This window comes from Silurus aristotelis, assembly GCF_946808225.1.
Source record: "Silurus aristotelis genome assembly, chromosome: 8".
Classification (NCBI taxonomy): Eukaryota; Metazoa; Chordata; class Actinopteri; order Siluriformes; family Siluridae; genus Silurus; species Silurus aristotelis.
Genome location: NC_139581.1, coordinates 13,064,900 through 13,084,120, shown reverse-complemented (window position 1 = coordinate 13,084,120; position 19,221 = coordinate 13,064,900). Strand labels below are relative to the sequence as shown.

The 19,221-nt window shown below is 42.4% G+C and overlaps 3 protein-coding genes across 3 annotated transcripts; all 3 read right to left on the bottom strand.

The window, feature by feature from the left end:
* Nucleotides 1-918, bottom strand: LOC310730072 (olfactory receptor 1496-like; the record flags this gene model as incomplete). The annotated part of the gene is made up of 1 exon (XM_083548823.1): nt 1-918. The coding sequence occupies one exon, from the start codon at nt 916-918 to the stop codon at nt 1-3; it is 918 nt and encodes a 305-aa protein (XP_083404949.1).
* A 7,593-nt stretch (nt 919-8,511) lies between these two features.
* Nucleotides 8,512-9,429, bottom strand: LOC310730069 (olfactory receptor 1496-like; the record flags this gene model as incomplete). Its single annotated transcript, XM_083548821.1, has 1 exon — nt 8,512-9,429. One exon carries the CDS (start codon nt 9,427-9,429, stop codon nt 8,512-8,514), a length of 918 nt encoding a protein of 305 aa, XP_083404947.1.
* An 8,868-nt stretch (nt 9,430-18,297) lies between these two features.
* LOC310730035 (olfactory receptor 1496-like) lies at nt 18,298-19,221 on the bottom strand (the record flags this gene model as incomplete). Its single annotated transcript, XM_083548775.1, has 1 exon — nt 18,298-19,221. The coding sequence occupies one exon, from the start codon at nt 19,219-19,221 to the stop codon at nt 18,298-18,300; it is 924 nt and encodes a 307-aa protein (XP_083404901.1).

Sequence of the window (19,221 nt, the reverse complement as noted above, 5' to 3'; positions counted from 1 at the left end):
CTACTTCAAATAAATATGTTTTTTGAAAGCAATTTTTATCTTAGACAACCTTATACCATACACAATAGGATTTAGAAGTGGTGGACAGATCACAAAATACACTGAGATTATAACACGCAAAACAGGAGGCATGTGTATTTTATCAAATCTGCTTGAGAAAATCTCAAATAAACAACCAACAGAGAAATTTACAAGTGAAACAAGTTGTGGTGCACAGGTGGTCATGGCCTTTTGAAAAGTTTCTTTAGGAGAGTTTAAGCAAACTCTCATAATCATTATGTATGAATATAAAATAAGCATTAAGGGAAGAACAATAGTGGTGATGGAACCAAATATACCATAAATGTTATTCATGCTGGTGTCAGAGCAAGCAAGTTTTACAAGAAGATAGTTGTCACACCACACTTTCTCCATTACATTTCCACATAACTCTAAGCGAATACTTAAAAAAATGTTGATCTTTAAAAAAGATAGAACACAAACCAGTACAATTAATATGCAAACTCTGTTACAAGTCATGATACTGCTATATAATAAAGGATAACAAATAGCTATATACCTGTCATAAGACATAATTGCTAAACTTCCAAATTCCATAGCTCCAGATGTATACAGACAATATATTTGTACATAACAAGAAGCAATTGTTACTTCATGGGATGTTGACAATAAATTGGTTAAAATAAAGGGGAAAAATGCAGCACTTCCATATAATTCATTAAAAGACAAACAACAAAGAAAAATATACATGGGTTCATGCAGGGATCGCTCTAACCAAATCAAAACAATGAGTAGTGAATTTGCTAATATGATAGTCAGGTACAATATTACCAAAAGAGCAAAATAAATGTATTTAGTCTGCCCTACCTCAAAGTAGCCAGTTAGTATAATAGTAGTAAAGTGTGTGGAGTTTGCCATTATCTTTGTAAAAACTAAATTATATTGAGAGGTGAAGTAGATCTAAGATAAATAATTGCAAAATTAGACTGTACAGCTGGTTGAAAATTTTTAGTGATCTGATAAGTATTAAAAGAGCATTGATGGTGTTTTTGCAATTGTGTTTCTTTCAAATTGATGACCTCTGTAGCTAAATGAAGGAAATGGATATCAAAGTTGAAATTGTTCTTTAGAAGTTCACATTACTTCAAAATTGATGGCACAGAGATTTGTCTGAAGTTGCAAACAGAAAGGCAGGTATTTCTAAACAACTAAACAAAATTACAAATTCAGTTAAAGTGAAAAATCTGAATACAAATACAAACTTTTATCTATCAAATCTATCTATTATCTATCAAAATTATTGCTTTAGATATAAATACTTACTTGAAACTTAAGACAAATAAAGGTCTGTAAGAAGCATATACAGAATCAATTCGCCTTTGATTCAGTTATGCAGGAAGTTATTTTAAGTGTTGCCACAGGATAAAATCACCTATATTTATTGTGTGAAACAGAGTGATGGGTGTTTTTTTTCCATAGAGTCCAGGGATTTCCACTCTGATTGCTGTTTTAGTTGCAACCAGTGCTAATGGAAGAATTTATAATTTTTCTTAACCAGGTTCAAGTACTTTTGGAATTATCTGTTTAAAGAAACTTGTAGGTAAGGGATCTAGAACTAAAGTTGATTTTAATGAGAAAATAAACAATTGGGAAAACACTACACGGTCTTGGATTAAAATCCTGCAGCGTGCGCAAGATCCCACTGCTCATGTCCAGGCCATGTCCTGAAGTTGGATGATCCAGAGTAAGCATGGGAGAAGGTTATGTGGTCACATGAGACAGAAATAAAACTTTTTGTTATAAACTCAACTCGCAATGTTTGGAGAAAGAAGAAGAAAGAGTACAATCCCAAGAACACCATCCCAACCTTGAAGCATGGAGGTAGAAAAACCTGGAGGTGGAAAAACACCCCTCATCAAAAAAAAACCCATAAGGAAAAAAATATCCTGCTGTCATTTTCAAATGGACAATAAGAAGTGATAAAGTCTCATGTTTTCTTCTAAAGAAAACAAACATTTTCAATGGTACTTGGCACTTCACTACATAGAGCAAAGATTAAAGTTAAAGTTTTTAAGCCTTGACTGCAAACAAGTCTTGTAAGAGTACCTCTATAATTGTTTGCTGTTTTTGTTCTTTATAAAAATTATCAAAAAAGAAATTAAAAGACAGTAGCAAACAGTATTTTAGTCAGGATTTTTTTGTACATATTAGAAATTTAAGCTATAGAACTTGAGCACCCATGCTGTATATTGACAAAGGTAGACATGTACATATAATAACAAATTATTAAAAACATGTACATATAATATTTAAACAGTTTATAGTTGTCAGGGAGCACCCCGCTTCTTCTCCCATGCACGCCCCGCCCGCATGGAGCTCCTCGCCATCATACTGATTGCATACACCTGACTCTCGTTACACGCGCGCACATAAATCCCTCACTCACCCGTGCCAGGCATCCGTTAATTGTTTCTATGTACGCTCTTGATTGCACCTCTCCCTTACCCCCTCCCGCTTGTTCCAGCAGTTTTGGAGGACCTAAGGTACACTTCAGTAAGGGAGACAAGTGGAAGACCACCTTCATCACGCCCTAGTGACACTACGAGTACCGGGTCATGCCGTACGGCCTCTCCATTTCTCCAGCCGTCTTCCAGGGGTTCATGAACAAGGTACTTCAGCCCTCTGCAATCATTACAAAATGGAAGAAGCTAAACATGACCGTCAATCGCCCTCGGACTGGGGCTCCATGCAAGATCTCACCTCGTGGGGTCTCAATGATCCTAAGAAAGGTGAGAAATCAGCCCAGAACTACACGGGAGGAGCTGGTCAATGACCTGAAAAGAGCTGGGACAACCGTTTCCAAGGTTACTGTTGGTAATACACTAAGACGTCATGGTTTGAAATCATGCATGGCACGGAAGGTTCCCCTGCTTAAAACAGCACATGTCCAGGCACGTCTTAAGTTTGCCAATGACCATTTGGATGATCCAGAGGAGTCATGGGAGAAAGTCATGTGGTCAGATGAGACCAAAATAGAACTTTTGGGTCATAATTCCACAAAACCTGTTTGGAGGAAGAAGAATGATGAGTACTATCCTAAGAACACCATCCCTACTGTGAAGCATGGTGGTGGTAGCATCATGCTTTGGGGGTGTTTTTCAACACATGGGACAGGGCGACTGCACTGTATTAAGGAGAGGATGACGGGGCCATGTATTGCGAGATTTTGGGGAACAACCTCCTTCCCTCAGTTCGAGCATTGAAGGTGGGTCGAGGCTGGGTCTTCCAACATGACAATGACCCGAAGCACACAGCCAGGATAACCAAGGAGTGGCTCTGTAAGAAACATATCAAGGTTCTGGCGTGGCCTAGCCAGTCTCCAGACCTAAACCCAATAGAGAATCTTTGGAGGGAGCTCAAACTCCGTGTTTCTCAGCGACAGGCCAGAAACCTGACTGATCTAGAGAAGATCTGTGTGGAGGAGTGGGTCAAAATCCCTCCTGCAGTGTGTGCAAACCTGGTGAAAAACTACAGGAAACGTTTGACCTCTGTATTTGCAAACAAAGGCTACTGTACCAAATATTAACATTGACTTTCTCAGGTGTTCAAATACTTATTTGCAGCTGTATTATACAAATAAATAGTTAAAAAATCATACATTGTGATTTCTGGATTTTTTTTTTTTATTATGTCTCTCACAGTGGACATGCACCTACGATGACGATTTCAGACCCCTCCATGATTTCTAAGTGGGAGAACTTGCAAAATAGCATGGTGTTCAAATACTTATTTTCCTTACTGTACTTCAGCCCTATCTCCAGAGTTTTGTCATGGTTTACATAGACAATATCCTGATCTACTCACGGAACCTGGAGGAGCACCAGAAGCACGTGCGTGACGTCCTGGAGGTACTTCGTTCCCACCAACTATATCTGAACCTCTCGAAGTGCGAGTTCCACCACAAAAGGATCCGCTTCCTGGGCTACATGATCAGCGCGGAGGGGATCCAGATGGACGAGGGGAAGGTGAAGGCAGTAAAGAACTGGCCGGTCCTGAAATTGATAAAGGAGCTCCAATGTTTTCTGGGCTTCGCAAACTTCTTTTACAAGTTCATCCAGGGCTACAGCAGGGTCACAGCTTCCCTTACCTCACTCCTCCGGGGAAAGGCACAAACCCTGAGGTGGAACCAAGAGGTCTAGTGGGCTTTCCACGAGCTCCGCCGACGCGTCTGCCTTGCTCCTGTTTTATGTTATCCGAACCCCCGGAAGCCTTTCGTGGTCAAGGTTGATGCCTCCTCAACCGGTGTAGGGGCCGCTCTCTCCCAGCGGTCAGGGACCCCTCCACAACTTCACCTGTGTGCCTTTTTCTCCCACAAGCTCTCCGCCACCGAGCAGACATTGGCAACCGTGAGCTCCTGGCCATCAAGCTGGCCTTGGACGAGTGGAGACACTGGCTGGAGGGGGCCGAACACCCGTTCACAGTGGTCACCGACCACAAGAACATCCAGTATCTGCAGGAGGCCCAAAGACTCAACCCCAGACAGGTTTGCTGGGCCATCTTCTTCACCCGGTTCCCGGTTCCATATCACCTATCGGGCCGACGCACTGAACGGGAAGGCCAACGCCCTCTCCCGGATGTTCGGGCCTTAGGAGCCCAGCAAAAAAAAGAGCCAATCCTTCCTCTCACACTCGTCGTAGGGCCCATTGTCTGGGACATCGACAGTGAGATTCACACAGCCTCTTTTCAAGAGCCCGCCCCTGAGGGGTGTCCCGAAGGGTCGTGTGTTCGTCCCCACCACCTGTTCACACTCACCGAACTCATCCAGTCGGTCCACGAGGGACTGGGCCCTGGCCACCCAGGTGAAAAGCGGACGGTCCAGCTTGTTCAAATGCAATACTGATGGCCGAGGTCACCCGTTACATCCAGGGGTGTCCCACCTGTGCCATGTCCAAGGTCCCATGCCACCTGACCATGGGCAAGCTGATGCCGCTCCCCGTTCCTTAGCGCCCCTGGTCCCACCTGGGCATCAACTTTGTGACCGACCTGCCGCTGTCGGGGGGTAACACTTGCATCCTGGTGGTGGTGGACCGCTTCTCAAAGGCCTGCCGCTTCGTCCCCCTGAAGGGTCTGCCTACTGCCCTTGAGACAGCAGAAGTTCTGTTCCACTACGTTTTCCTGAACTTCGGCCTCCCGGAGGAGATCTTCTCAGACTGCGGGCCTCAGTTTACGTCTTCAGTATGGAGGGCCTTTTTTTTCAGCTCCTGGGGGTGTCAGTGAACCTCACGTCCGTACCACCCGCAGTCCAACGGCCAGACAGAACGTAAGACCCAGGAGTTGAGCCAATACCTGAAGACCTACTGCGGCCAGGACCAGGGGATAGGTGTCGTTTCCTATTGTGGGTCGAGTATGCGCAGAACTCGCTCCGCCAGGACTCTACTGGCCTCACCCCCTTCCAGTGCATGCTTGGGTTCCAAACCCCTTGATTCCGTGGTCGGACGGACCGAGCAACGTGCCCTCAGTGGATTTCTGGTTCCAGGAGAGCAACCAGGTCTGGGAGTCGGCGCACACCCAGCTGCGTCGGCCCTCTGGGACGCCCGCAGACACGCTGACGCACGGCGGCTGGAGTCCCTGCGTTTCCATCCCGGGGACCTGGTATGGTTGTCGATGAAAGAACTGAAGCTGAAGCTGCCTTGCCGCAAGCTAAGCCCCCGGTTCATTGGGCCGTTCAGGATCTCCGACCAGATCAGCAACGTATCCTACCGGCTGGAGCTGCCACCAAGGTATCGCATACACCCCACCTTTTATGTGTCCCTACTGAAGCCTTGTGTCTCGCCTGTTTCTCGCCCTCAAGGTGACCCCGCGGCGCCCGCCCAGCCGGAGGTCGTGGATCAGTTTGGCGTCTACGTGGTGCGGGAGGTTCTGGATTCCCGTCGTCGGAGGGGTCGCCTCGACTACCTGGTGGATTGGGAGGGATACGGTTCCGGCAGGACCTGCTGCACCCGGCTTTGCTGGTGAAGTTCCACGCCACGCACCCACGCAGCTTGGTGCCCTGGGCAAGGGTCCGGCCTTGTCGCAGGGTCAGGGCATCCAGAGTCGCCCCTGGGGGGAGGGGGTGGTGTCAGGGAGCACCCTGCTTCTTCTTCTGTGCGCGCCCCGCCCGCACGGAGCTCCTCGCCATCATACTGATTGCATACACCTGACTCTCGTTACACGCATGTACATAAACCACTCACTCACCCGTGCCAGGCGTCCGTTATTGTTTCTATGTACGCTCTTGCTACTGCAACGTTTTCCATCTTCTCCTCAGCATCACGCTTCTTCCGAAGCTCGCCTGGGATTATCTCCACGGACTGCGTTTTTTCTATCTCAGAACTTTAGTGGATCGCGCTCCCTGAGTGCACCACGGATATTCACTCACACTCACTCCATCACAGCGAGTATTTGTGTTTGGATCTGTCTTCACTGATCAATAAACTGTGTTCGCTGGTACCTTGGCTTCCGCCTCCGTTACTGCCACGTAACAATAGTATACCACACTTCTCTCTGATTTATTCTTTATCCATCTAAGATACTTATCAGATCACTAATAAAAAATTCACTTTGAATTCAGATGCTATTTTTTATATCCATATGCTTACATTCCCAATTGACTAATCACCTGAAATTCCTTTTTTATTTTGAGACCTTTTAAAAGACTTGTTTAAACCACTTTCACTTTTTTTCATGTTATGTTGCAGCCTGATACTTCAATCATTCAAATTATTTTATTTAAATTTTAATTTAAATTGTTTACATTTTTGTTCTCATTAATCTACATTCACTACCACATAAAGGCAAAGTGAAAACAGAATTCTAAAAATGCTTGTAAATTAAAAAAAAAAAAAAAAAAAAAACATAAGTATTCAGTACTTCAAACAGTATTTGGAAGCACCTTTGGCAGCAATTACAGCTTGAGTTTTTTTGGGTTACATTCCAGACATTGCAAACATTTACCGTATATTTGACGCCAAACAATTCAATCTTTATTTCATTAGACCAGAGAATCTTGTTCCACAAAATCTGAAGGTCCTCCAGGTGACTATTAGCAAACTCTAAGCGGGTTTCCATGGGTTTCCTGTCAGCTGTGAGGCCTTCTTGTAGAGAGCAGTGTGCCCTTCCAAATAATATCCAATCAATAAACTTTTCCACAGGTATACTCCAGTCAAAGTGAAATATCTGAGCAATAACCAAGGGAATTGGGAGGCACCTGAGCTTATTTTCAAGTGTTGTTACAAAGGGTCTGCATACATACACTGAATTGCCAAAAGTATTGGATCACCTGACCTTATCTGCCATATGTGTTTCTTTTCCAAACGATCACCACAAAGCTGTAGGCACTTAATTTTATAGGATGTCTAGGGTTAAGGTTATATAAGGGTTAGGGTCGAGGGTTAGGGTATAATAAAATGTTTTCTCTACTTGAACTTTGTGTATTTGATAGTGAAATGTTCTTGGGTTTTTTTTGCCCGCCTGTTATCTGATACCTGCTACATGATAAGATCTCATGTCATCACATTAGGAGCAATGCCCTCCACACTACTGAAATTCTGACACAAGTATTAATTTTATTAAAACTTTTAATTTCTGAACTTGGTCCAATATTATATAGCAACTTTCAAGTTTAACAAAATATAACAAATGCAAATGTTATGACAATGTTGCTTCAAACTGATAATTATAGGTATAATTTACTCATTGATTGCATACAGTATATTGCCAAAAGTATTGGGTCACCTGATATGTATATTGTTACCACAAGACTGAGGCTCTCAATTGTACAGGACGTCTTTAGATGCACTATATTAACATTTTGCATTCACTTAAACTTGGAAACCCAAAACTGTTCCAGTATGGCAATGCCTCTGTGCACAAAGTGAGCTCCTTGAAGATTTACATGCTTTGGAAAGAAAGATCTTGAGTGACTATAGAGCTGAACACATTTGGGATGAATTGGAACGCTGACTGCACCACAGGCCTCCTCACCTACATCAGCACCTGCATTTCATAACACCCTTGTGGCTGATTAACACAAATATGCATAAGCACACTCCGAAATCTAGTGGAACAGCTTCCCAAAAGAGTGGAATGTGGAATGCAATGTTTAAAAATAGAAAAAAAAATTAATTGTTTTACTTTGTCATTATAAGGTACTGAGTGAAAATAAATTCTACTTGAATGATTGTAGTATCAGGCTGCAACATAACACAATTAAAAAAGTGAAGTGGGTCTGAATAATTTAATTCTGCATCAGACATTTTAGTGACAGTTGAAAGTATATGGAATATATTACAACTTAAAAATATTATATATTCAATAATATACAATTCATTGTTTGCTTGCTTTTCTTTGTAGGATAAAAGAAAATGTTTGGACTCCTCAGTATTATTATACAATATTTTAAATCAGGTTTTCAGTTTATAATATTAAGGAAGCAATCAAAACATTACCAACAGAAAAACAAAGCAAATGTATCTACTTCAAATAAATATGTTTTTTGAAAGCAATTTTTATCTTAGACAACCTTAAACCATACATAATAGGATTTAGAAGTGGTGGACAGATCAAAAAATACACTGAGATTATAACACGCAAAACAGGAGGCATGTGTATTTTATCAAATCTGCTTGAGAAAATCTCAAATAAACAACCAACAGAGAAATTTACAAGTGAAACAAGTTGTGGTGCACAGGTGGTCATGGCCTTTTGAAAAGTTTCTTTAGGAGAGTTTAAGCAAACTCTCATAATCATTATGTATGAATATAAAATAAGCATTAAGGGGAGAACAATAGTGGTGATGGAACCAAATATACCATAAATGTTATTCATGCTGGTGTCAGAGCAAGCAAGTTTTACAAGAAGATAGTTGTCACACCACACTTTCTCCATTACATTTCCACATAACTCTAAGCGAATACTTAAAAAAATGTTGATCTTTAAAAAAGATAGAACACAAACCAGTACAATTAATATGCAAACTCTGTTACAAGTCATGATACTGCTATATAATAAAGGATAACAAATAGCTATATACCTGTCATAAGACATAATTGCTAAACTTCCAAATTCCATAGCTCCATATGTATACAGACAATATATCTGTACATAACAAGAAGCAATTGTTACTTCATGGGATGTTGACAATAAATTGGTTAAAATAAAGGGGAAAAATGCAGCACTTCCATATAATTCATTAAAAGACAAACAACAAAGAAAAATATACATGGGTTCATGCAGGGATCGCTCTAACCAAATCACAACAATGAGTAGTGAATTTGCTAATATGATAGTCAGGTACAATATTACCAAAAGAGCAAAATAAATATATTTAGTCTGCCCTACCTCAAAGTAGCCAGTTAGTATAATAGTAGTAAACTGTGTGGAGTTTGCCATTTTCTTTGTAAAAACTAAATTATATTGAGAGGTGAAGTAGATCTAAGATAAATAATTGCAAAATTAGACTGTACAGCTGGTTGAACATTTTTAGTGATCTGATAAGTATTAAAAGAGCATCGATGGTGCTTTTGCAATTGTGTTTCTTTCAAATTGATGACCCCTGTAGCTAAATGAAGGAAATGGATATCAAAGTTGAAATTGTTCTTTAGAAGTTCACATTACTTCAAAATTGATGGCACAGAGATTTGTCTGAAGTTGCAAACAGAAAGGCAGGTATTTCTAAACAATTAAACAAAATTACAAATTCAGTTAAAGTGAAAAATCTGAATACAAATACAGACTTTTATCTATCAAATCTATCTATTATCTATCAAAATTATTGCTTTAGATATAAATACTTACTTGAAACTTAAGACAAATAAAGGTTTGTAAGAAGCATATACAGAATCAATTCGCCTTTGATTCAGTTATGCAGGAAGTTATTTTAAGTGTTGCCACAGGATAAAATCACTTATATTTATTGTGTGAGACAGAGTGATGGGTGTTTTTTTTCCATAGAGTCCAGGGATTTCCACTCTGATTGCTTGTTTTAGTTGCAACCAGTGCTAATGGAAGAATTTATAATTTTTAACCAGGTTCAAGTACTTTTGGAATTATCTGTTTAAAGAAACTTGTAGGTAAGGGATCTAGAACTAAAGTTGATTTTAATGAGAAAATAAACAATTGGGAAAACACTACACGGTCTTGGATTAAAATCCTGGAGCGTGCGCAAGATCCCACTGCTCATGTCCAGGCCATGTCCTGAAGTTGGATGATCCAGAGTAAGCATGGGAGAAGGTTATGTGGTCACATGAGACCGAAATATAACTTTTTGTTATAAACTCAACTCGCAATGTTTGGAGAAAAAAGAAGAAAGAGTACATCCCAACCTTAAAGCATGGAGGGGAAAAAACCTGGAGGTGGAAAAACACCCCTCATCAAAAAAAAAACCCATAAGGAAAAAATATCCTGCTGTCATTTTTAAATGGACAATAAGAAGTGATAAAGTCTCATGTTTTCTTCTAGAGAAAACAAACATTTTCAATGTTTCTTGGCACTTCACTACATAGAGCAAAATTAAGATTAAAGTTATGAGAGTATTTTAGTTAAGTTTTTAAGCCTTGACTGAGAACAAGTCTTGTAAGATTACCTCTATAATTGTTTGCTGTTTTTGTTCTTCATAAAAATTATTAAAAAAGAAATTAAAAGACAGTAGCAAACAGTATTTTAGTCAGGATTTTTTTGTACATATTAGAAATTTAAGCTATAGACTTGAGCACCCATGCTGTATATTGACAAAGGTAGACATGTACATATAATAGCAAATTATTAAACACATGTACATAATAATATTTAAACAGTTTATAGTTGTCAGGGAGCACCCCGCTTCTTCTCCCGTGCGCGCCCCGCCTGCACGGAGCTCCTCGCCATCATACTGATTGCATACACCTGACTCTCGTTACACGCGTGCACATAAACCCCTCACTCACCCGTGCCAGGCATCCGTTAATTGTTTCTATGTACGCTCTTGATTGCACCTCTCCCTTACCCCCTCCCGCTTGTTCCAGCAGTTTTGGAGGACCTAAGGTACACTTCAGTAAGGGAGACAAGTGGAAGACCACCTTCATCACGCCCTAGTGACACTACGAGTACCAGGTCATGCCGTACGGCCTCTCCATTTCTCCAGCCATCTTCCAGGGGTTCATGAACAAGGTACTTCAGCCCTATCTACAGAGGTTTGTCATGGTTTACATAGACAATATCCTGATCTACTCATGGAACCTGGAGGAGCACCAGAAGCACGTGCGTGACGTCCTGGAGGTACTTCGTTTCCACCGGCTATATCTGAACCTCTCGAAGTGCGAGTTCCACCGGAAAAAAGGATCCGCTTTCTGGGCTACGTGATCAGCGCGGAGGGGATCCAGATGGACGAGGGGAAGGTGAAGGCAGTGAAGAACTGGCCGGTCCTGAAATTGATAAAGGAGCTCCAATGTTTTCTGGCCTTCGCAAACTTCTATCACCAGTTCATCCAGGGCTACAGCAGGGTCACAGCTCCCCTTACCTCACTCCTCCGGGAAAAGGCACAAACCCTGAGCTGGACTCAAGAGGCCCAGTGGGCTTTCCACAAGCTCCGCCGACGCGTCTGCCTTGCTCGTTGTGTTATGTTACCCGAACCCCTGGAAGCCTTTCGTGGTCAAGGTTGATGCCTCCTCAACCGGTGTAGGGGCCGCTCTCTTCCAGCGGTCAGGGACCCCTCCACAACTTCACCCGTGTGCTTTTTCTCCCAAAGACTCAACCCCAGACAGGCTCGCTGGGCCATCTTCTTCACCCGGTTTCGGTTCCATATCACCTATCGGGCCGGCGCACTGAACGGGAAGGCCGACGCCCTCTCCCGGATGTTCGGGCCTTAGGAGCCCAGCAAAAAAAGAGCCCATCCTTTCTCCCGCACTCGTCGTAGGGCCCATTGTCTGGGACATCAACAGTGAGATTTACACAGCCTCTCTTCAAGAGCCCGCCCCTGAGGGGTGTCCCGAGGGCCGTGTGTTCGTCCCCACCACCTGCCGGTGTGAACTCATCCAGTCGGTCCACAAGGGACTGAGCCAGCTGATGCCGCTCCCCATTCCTTAGCGCCCCTGGTCCCACCTGGGCATCGACTTTGTGACCAACCTGCCGCTGTCAGGGGGTAACACTTGCATCCTGGTGGTGGTGGACCGCTTCTCAAAGGCCTGCCGCTTCGTCCCCTTGAAGGGTCTGCCTACTGCCCTTGAGACAGTGAAAGTTCTGTTCCACCACGTTTTCCGGAACTTCGGCCTCCCGGAGGAGATCGTTTCAGACTGCGGGCCTCAGTTTACGTCTCGAGTATGGAGGGCCTTTTTTTCAGCTCCTAGCGGTGTCAGTGAACCTCACGTCCGTATCACCCACAGTCCAACGGCCAGACGGAACGTAAAACCTAGGAGTTGAGCCAATACCTGAGGACCTACTGCGGCCAGGACCAGGGGATTGGTGTCGTTTCCAACGGTGGGTCGAGTATGCGTAGAACTCGCTCCGCCAGGACTCTACTGGCCTTACCCCCTTCCAGTGTGTGCTTGGGTTCCAACCGCCCTTGTTCCCGTGGTCGGACGGACCGAGCAACGTGCCCTCAGTGGATTTCTGGTTCCGGGAGAGCAACCAGGTCTGGGAGTCGGCGCACACCCAGCTGTGTCGGCCCTCTGCAACTCCCACAGACACGCTGACGCACGGCGGCTGAAGTCCCTGCGTTTCCATCCTGGGGACCTGCTATGGCTGTCGACGACAGAACTGAAGCTGAAGCTGCCTTGCCGCAAGCTAAGCCCCCGGTTCATTGGGCCGTTCAGGATCTCCGACCAGATCAGCGACGTATCTTACCGGCTGGAGCTGCCACCAAGGTATCGCATACACCCCACCTTTCATGTGTCCCTACTGAAGCCTTGTGTCTCGCCTGTTTTGCTCCCTGAGTGCACCACGGATATTCACTCACACTCACTCCATCACAGCGAGTATTTGTGTTTGGATCTGTCTTCACTGATCAATAAACTGTGTTCGCTGGTACCTTGGCTTCCGCCTCCGTTACTGCCACGTAACAATAGTATACCACACTTCTCTCTGATTTATTCTTTATCCATCTAAGAGTGGAAAATATAAAAAAAATTATTCTGATATGAAATATTACAAAATATACTTTGAATTCAGATGCCATTTTTTATATCCATATGCTTACATTCCCAATTGACTTCTTCTTCTTCTTCTTCTTCTTCTTCTTTCGGCTGCTCCCATTAGGGGTCGACGCAGCAGATCATCTGTCTCCATACCACGCTGTCCTCTACATCTGCCTCTTTTACACCAACTACCTTCATGTCTTCCCTCACCACATCCATAAACCTCCTCCTTGGCCTTCCTCTTTTCCTCCTACCTGGTGGCTCCATCCTCAGCATTCTTCTACCAATATAATTCATGTCCCTCCTCTGCACATGTCCAAACCATCTCAATCTCGCCTCCCTCACCTTGTCACCAAAACATCCTACATGCGCTGTCCCTCTAATAAACTCATTTCTAATCTTGTCCATCCTCGTCACTCCCAACGAAAACCTCAACATCTTCAGCTCTGCTACCTCCAGCTTCACCTCCTGTCTTTTACTCAATGCCACTGTCTCTAATCCATACAACAACGCAGGTCTCACCACAGACCCATAAACTTTCCCTTTCATTTTTGCAGATACCCTACTATCACAAATCACTCCTGTCACTCTTCTCCACCCACTCCACCCTGCCTGCACTCTTTTCTTCACTTCTCTAACACACTCACCATTACTTTGCACTGTTGACCCCAGGTACCTGAATTCCTCCACCCACTCCAGCTCTTCTCCCTGCAACCGCACAACTCCACTGCCCTCCCTCTCATTCACACACATGTATTCTGTCTTACTCCTACTGAGTTTCATTCCCCTTCTCTCCAGCGCATATCTCCACCTCTCCAGGCTCTTCCCAACCTGCTCCCTACTCTCACAACAAATCACAATATCATCTGCAAACATCATAGTCCAGGGACTCTCCTGTCTGACCTTATCCGTCAACCTGTCCATCACCACTGCAAACAGGAAAGGACCGATCCTTGATGCAGTCCAACCTTCACCCTGAACCAGTCTGTCGTTCCTACTGCACACTTCACTGCCGTCACACTGTCCTCATACATGTCCTGCACCACCCTCACATACTTCTCTGACACACCTGACTTCCTCATACAATACCACAACTCCTCTCTTGGCACCCTGTCGTACGCCTTCTCTAAATCCACAAATCCACAATGCAATTCCTTCTGTCCTTCTCTATACTTCTCCATCAACATTCTTAAATCAAATAAGGCATCTGTTGTGCTCTTCCTCAGCATGAAACCATACTGCTGCTCAAAGATGGTCACCTCTTCTCTCAGCCTGGCTTCCACTACTCTTTCCCATAACTTCATGGTGTGACTGATCAACTTAATTCCCCTGTAGTTACTGCAAGACTGCACATCTCCTTTATGCTTAAAGATCGGTACCAGCACACTTCTTCTCCATTCCTCAGGCATCTTCTCACCTTCCAAAATCCTGTTAAACAATCTGGTCAAAAACTCCACTGCCATCTCTCCTAAACATCTCCACGCTTCTACCGGTATGTCATCTGGTCCAACCGACTTTCCACTCTTCATCCTCTTAATCGCTGCTCTCACTTCCTCCTTACTAATCCTATCCACTTCCTGCTTCACCAACTCCACATCATTCAACCTTCTTTCTCTCTGATTTTCCTCATTCATCAGCTGCTCAAAATACTCCCTCCACCTTCTCAACACACTCTCTTCACTAGTCAACACATTTCCCTCTCCATCCTTTACTGCTCTAACTTGCAGTACATTCTTCCCAGCTCGGTCCCTCTGCCTGGCCAATCGGTACAAATCCTTTTCTCCTTCCTTAGTGTCCAACCTCTCATACAGCTCCTCATATGCCTTTTCCTTGGCTTTCACCACATCCCTCTTAACCTGCTGCCGCATCTCCTTGTACTCCTGCCTACTTTTCTCATCACTCTGTCTATCCCACTTCTGTTTTGCCAACCTCTTTCTCCTTATGCTCTCCTGCACTTCCTCATTCCACCACCACGTCTCCTTGCCTTGCTTTTTATTTCCAGATGTTACACCAAGTACTTTTCTAGCTGCCTCCCTCATCACTCCTGCAGTAGTTGCCCAATCATCCAACACCTCCTTAACACCACTGAGCCTCTGTCTGACCTCTTCCCTGAACCTCACACTACACTCTTCCTCCTTCAGTTTCCACCGTCTTATTCTTTTTTCAGTCCTCACTCTCCTCCTCTTCTTCTTCGCCTCCAAAACCATCCTACAGACCACCATCCGATGCTGTCTAGCTACACTGTCCCCTGCCAACACCTTACAGTCTCCAATATCCTTTAGGTTGCATCTCCTGCATAGCACATAGTCCACCTGTGTGCACCTTCCTCCACTCTTATACGTCACCCTATGATCCTCCTTCTTCTTAAAATCAGTGTTCACCACTGCCATTTCCATCCTTTTAGCAAAATCCACCACCATCTGCCCTTCCACATTCCTCTCCTTAAAACCATACCTACCCATCACCTCCTCATCACCTCTGTTCCCTTCACCTACATTCCCATTAAAGTCTGCCCCAATCACCAATCGTTCTTTCCTAGGTACACCATCTACCACTTCATCTAATTCACTCCAGAATCTTTCCTTCTCCTCCATCTCACAGCCAACTTGTGGAGCATAGGCACTGATGACATTTATCATCATCCCTTCAACTTCCACCTTCACGATCATCACCCTATCAGAAACTCTCTTCACCTCCACTACACTCTTACTGTACTCTTCCTTCAGAATCACCCCTACACCATTTCTCTTTCCATCCACACCATGATAAAACAGTTTAAATCCAGCTCCAATGCTCCTGGCCTTACTCCCTTTCCACTTGGTCTCTTGAACACACAGCATATCTACTTTTCTCCTCTCCATCGTATCAGCTACCTTTCTCCCTTTACCAGTCATAGTACCAACATTTAAAGTACCAACCCGAACCTCCACTCTCCTACACTGCTCCTTTCCCTGCCGTCTCTGTAGACGTCTTCCTCCTCTCCTTCTCCTCCTTCGGCCAACAGTAGCCCGATTTCCACCGGTACCCTGTCGGCTAACGATACCTGTGGCGGTCGTTGTTAACCCGGGCCTCGACCGATCCGGTATGAAATTCTCATTTGTGATCCGCATATTTGATTTGGCACATGTTTTACGCTGGATGCCCTTCCTAACGCAACCCTCCCCATTTACCCGGGCTTGGGACCGGCACTGGCTTGTGCATCCATAATGGCTGGGTTACATTCCCAATTGACTAATCACCTGAAATTCCTTTTTTATTTTGAGACCTTTTAAAAGACTTGTTTAAACCACTTTCACTTACCACTTTTTTTCATGTTATGTTGCAGCCTGATACTTCAATCATTCAAATTATTTTATTTAAATTTAAATTTAAATTGTTTACATTTTTGTTCTCATTAATCTACATTCACTACCACATAAAGGCAAAGTGAAAACAGAATTCTAAAAATGCTTGCAAATTAAAAAAAACAAAAACAAAACATAAGTATTCAGTACTTCAAACAGTATTTAGATGAAGCACCTTTGGCAGCAATTACAGCTTGAGTTTTTTTGGGTGACATTCCAGACATTGCAAACATTTACCGTATATTTGAGGCCAAACAATTCAATCTTTATTTCATTAGACCAGAGAATCTTGTTCTACAAAATCTGAAGGTCCTCCAGGTGACTATTAGCAAACTCTAAGCGGGTTTCCATGGGTTTCCTGTCGGCTGTGAGGCCTTCTTGTAGAGAGCTGTGTGCCCTTCCAAATCATATCCAATCAATAAACTTTTCCACAGGTATACTCCAGTCAAAGTGAAATATCTGAGCAATAACCAAGGGAATTTGGAGGCACCTGAGCTTATTTTCAAGTGTTGTTACAAGGGGTCTGCATACATACACTGAATTGCCAAAAGTATTAGTTTACCTGATCTTATCTGCCATATGTGTTTCTTTTCCAAACGATCACCACAAAGCTGTAGGCACTTAATTTTATAGAATGTCTAGGGTTAAGGTTATATAAGGGTTAGGGTCGAGGGTTAGGGTATAATAAAATGTTTTCTCCACTTGAACTTTGTGTATTTGATAGTGGAATGTTCTTGGGTTTTTTTTGCCCGCCTGTTATCTAATACCTGCTACATGATAAGATCTCATGTCATCACATTAGGAACAATGCCCTCCACACTACTGACATTCTGACACAAGTATTAATTTTATTAAAACTTTTAATTTCTGAAATTGGTCCAATATTATATAGCAACTTTCAAGTTTAACAAAATATAACAAATGCAAATGTTATGACAATGTTGCTTCAAACTGATAATTATAGGTATAATTTACTCATTGATTGCATACAGTATATTGCCAAAAGAATTGGGTCACCTGACCTTTCCCGCAATATATGTATATTGTTACCACAAAGCTGAGGCTCTCAATTGTACAGGACGTCTTTAGATGCACTATATTAACATTTTGCATTCACTTGAACTTGGAAACCCAAAACTGTTCCAGCATGGCAATGCCCCTGTGCACAAAGTGAGCTCCTTGAAGATTTACATGCTTTGGAAAGGAAGATCTTGAGTGACTATAGAGCTGAACACATTTGGGATGAATTGGAACGCTGACTGCACCTCAGGCCTCCTCACATACATCAGCACCTGCCCTTCATAACACCCTTGTGGCTGATTAACACAAATATGCATAAGCACACTCCGAAATCTAGTGGAACAGCTTCCCAGAAGAGTGGAATGTGGAATGCAATGCTCAAAAAAAAAAAAAAAAAATATATATATATATATATATATATATATAAAAAAAAAAAAAAGTTTTTACTTTGTCATTATAAGGTACTGAGTGAAAAAAAAATTCTACTTGAATGATTGTAGTATCAGGCTGCGACATAACACAATTAAAAAAGTGAAGTGGGTCTGAATAATTTAATTCTGCATCAGACATTTTAGTGACAGTTGAAAGTATATGGAATATATAACAACTTAAAAATAGGATATATTCAATAATATACAATTTATTGTTTGCTTGCTTTTCTTTGTAGGATAAAAGAAAATGTTTGGACTCCTCAGTATTATTATACAATATTTTAAATCAGGTTTTCAGTTTATAATATTAGGGAAGCAATCGAAACATTACCAACAGAAAAACAAAGCAAATGTAATCTACTTCAAATAAATATGTTTTTTGAAAGCAATTTTTATCTTAGACAACCTTATACCATACATTATAGGATTTAGAAGTGGTGGACAGATCACAAAATACACTGAGATTATAACACGCAAAACAGGAGGCATGTGTATTTTATCAAATCTGCTTGAGAAAATCTCAAAAAAACAACCAACAGAGAAATTTACAAGTGAAACAAGTTGTGGTGCACAGGTGGTCATGGCCTTTTGAAAAGTCTCTATAGGAGAGTTCAAGCAAACTCTCATAATCATTATGTATGAATATAAAATAAGCATTAAGGGAAGAACAATAGTGGTGATGGAACCAAATATACCATAAATGTTATTCATGCTGGTGTCAGAGCAAGCAAGTTTTACGAGAAGATAGTTGTCACACCACACTTTCTCCATTACATTTCCACATAACTCTAAGCGAATACTTAAAAAAATGTTTATGGTGAACTTTAAAAAAGATAGAACACAAACCAGTACAATTAATATGCAAACTCTGTTACAAGTCATGATACTGCTATATAATAAAGGATAACAAATAGCTATATACCTGTCATAAGACATAATTGCTAAACTTCCAAATTCCATAGCTCCATATGTATACAGACAATATATTTGTACATAACAAGAAGCAATTGTTACTTCATGGGATGTTGACAATAAATTGGTTAAAATAAAGGGGAAAAATGCAGCACTTCCATATAATTCATTAAACGACAAACAACAAAGAAAAATATACATGGGTTCATGCAGGGATCGCTCTAACCAAATCAAAACAATGAGTAGTAAATTTGCTAATATGATAGTCAGGTACAATATTACCAAAAGAGCAAAATAAATGTATTTAGTCTGCCCTACCTCAAAGTAGCCAGTTAGTATAATAGTAGTAAACTGTGTGGAGTTTGCCAT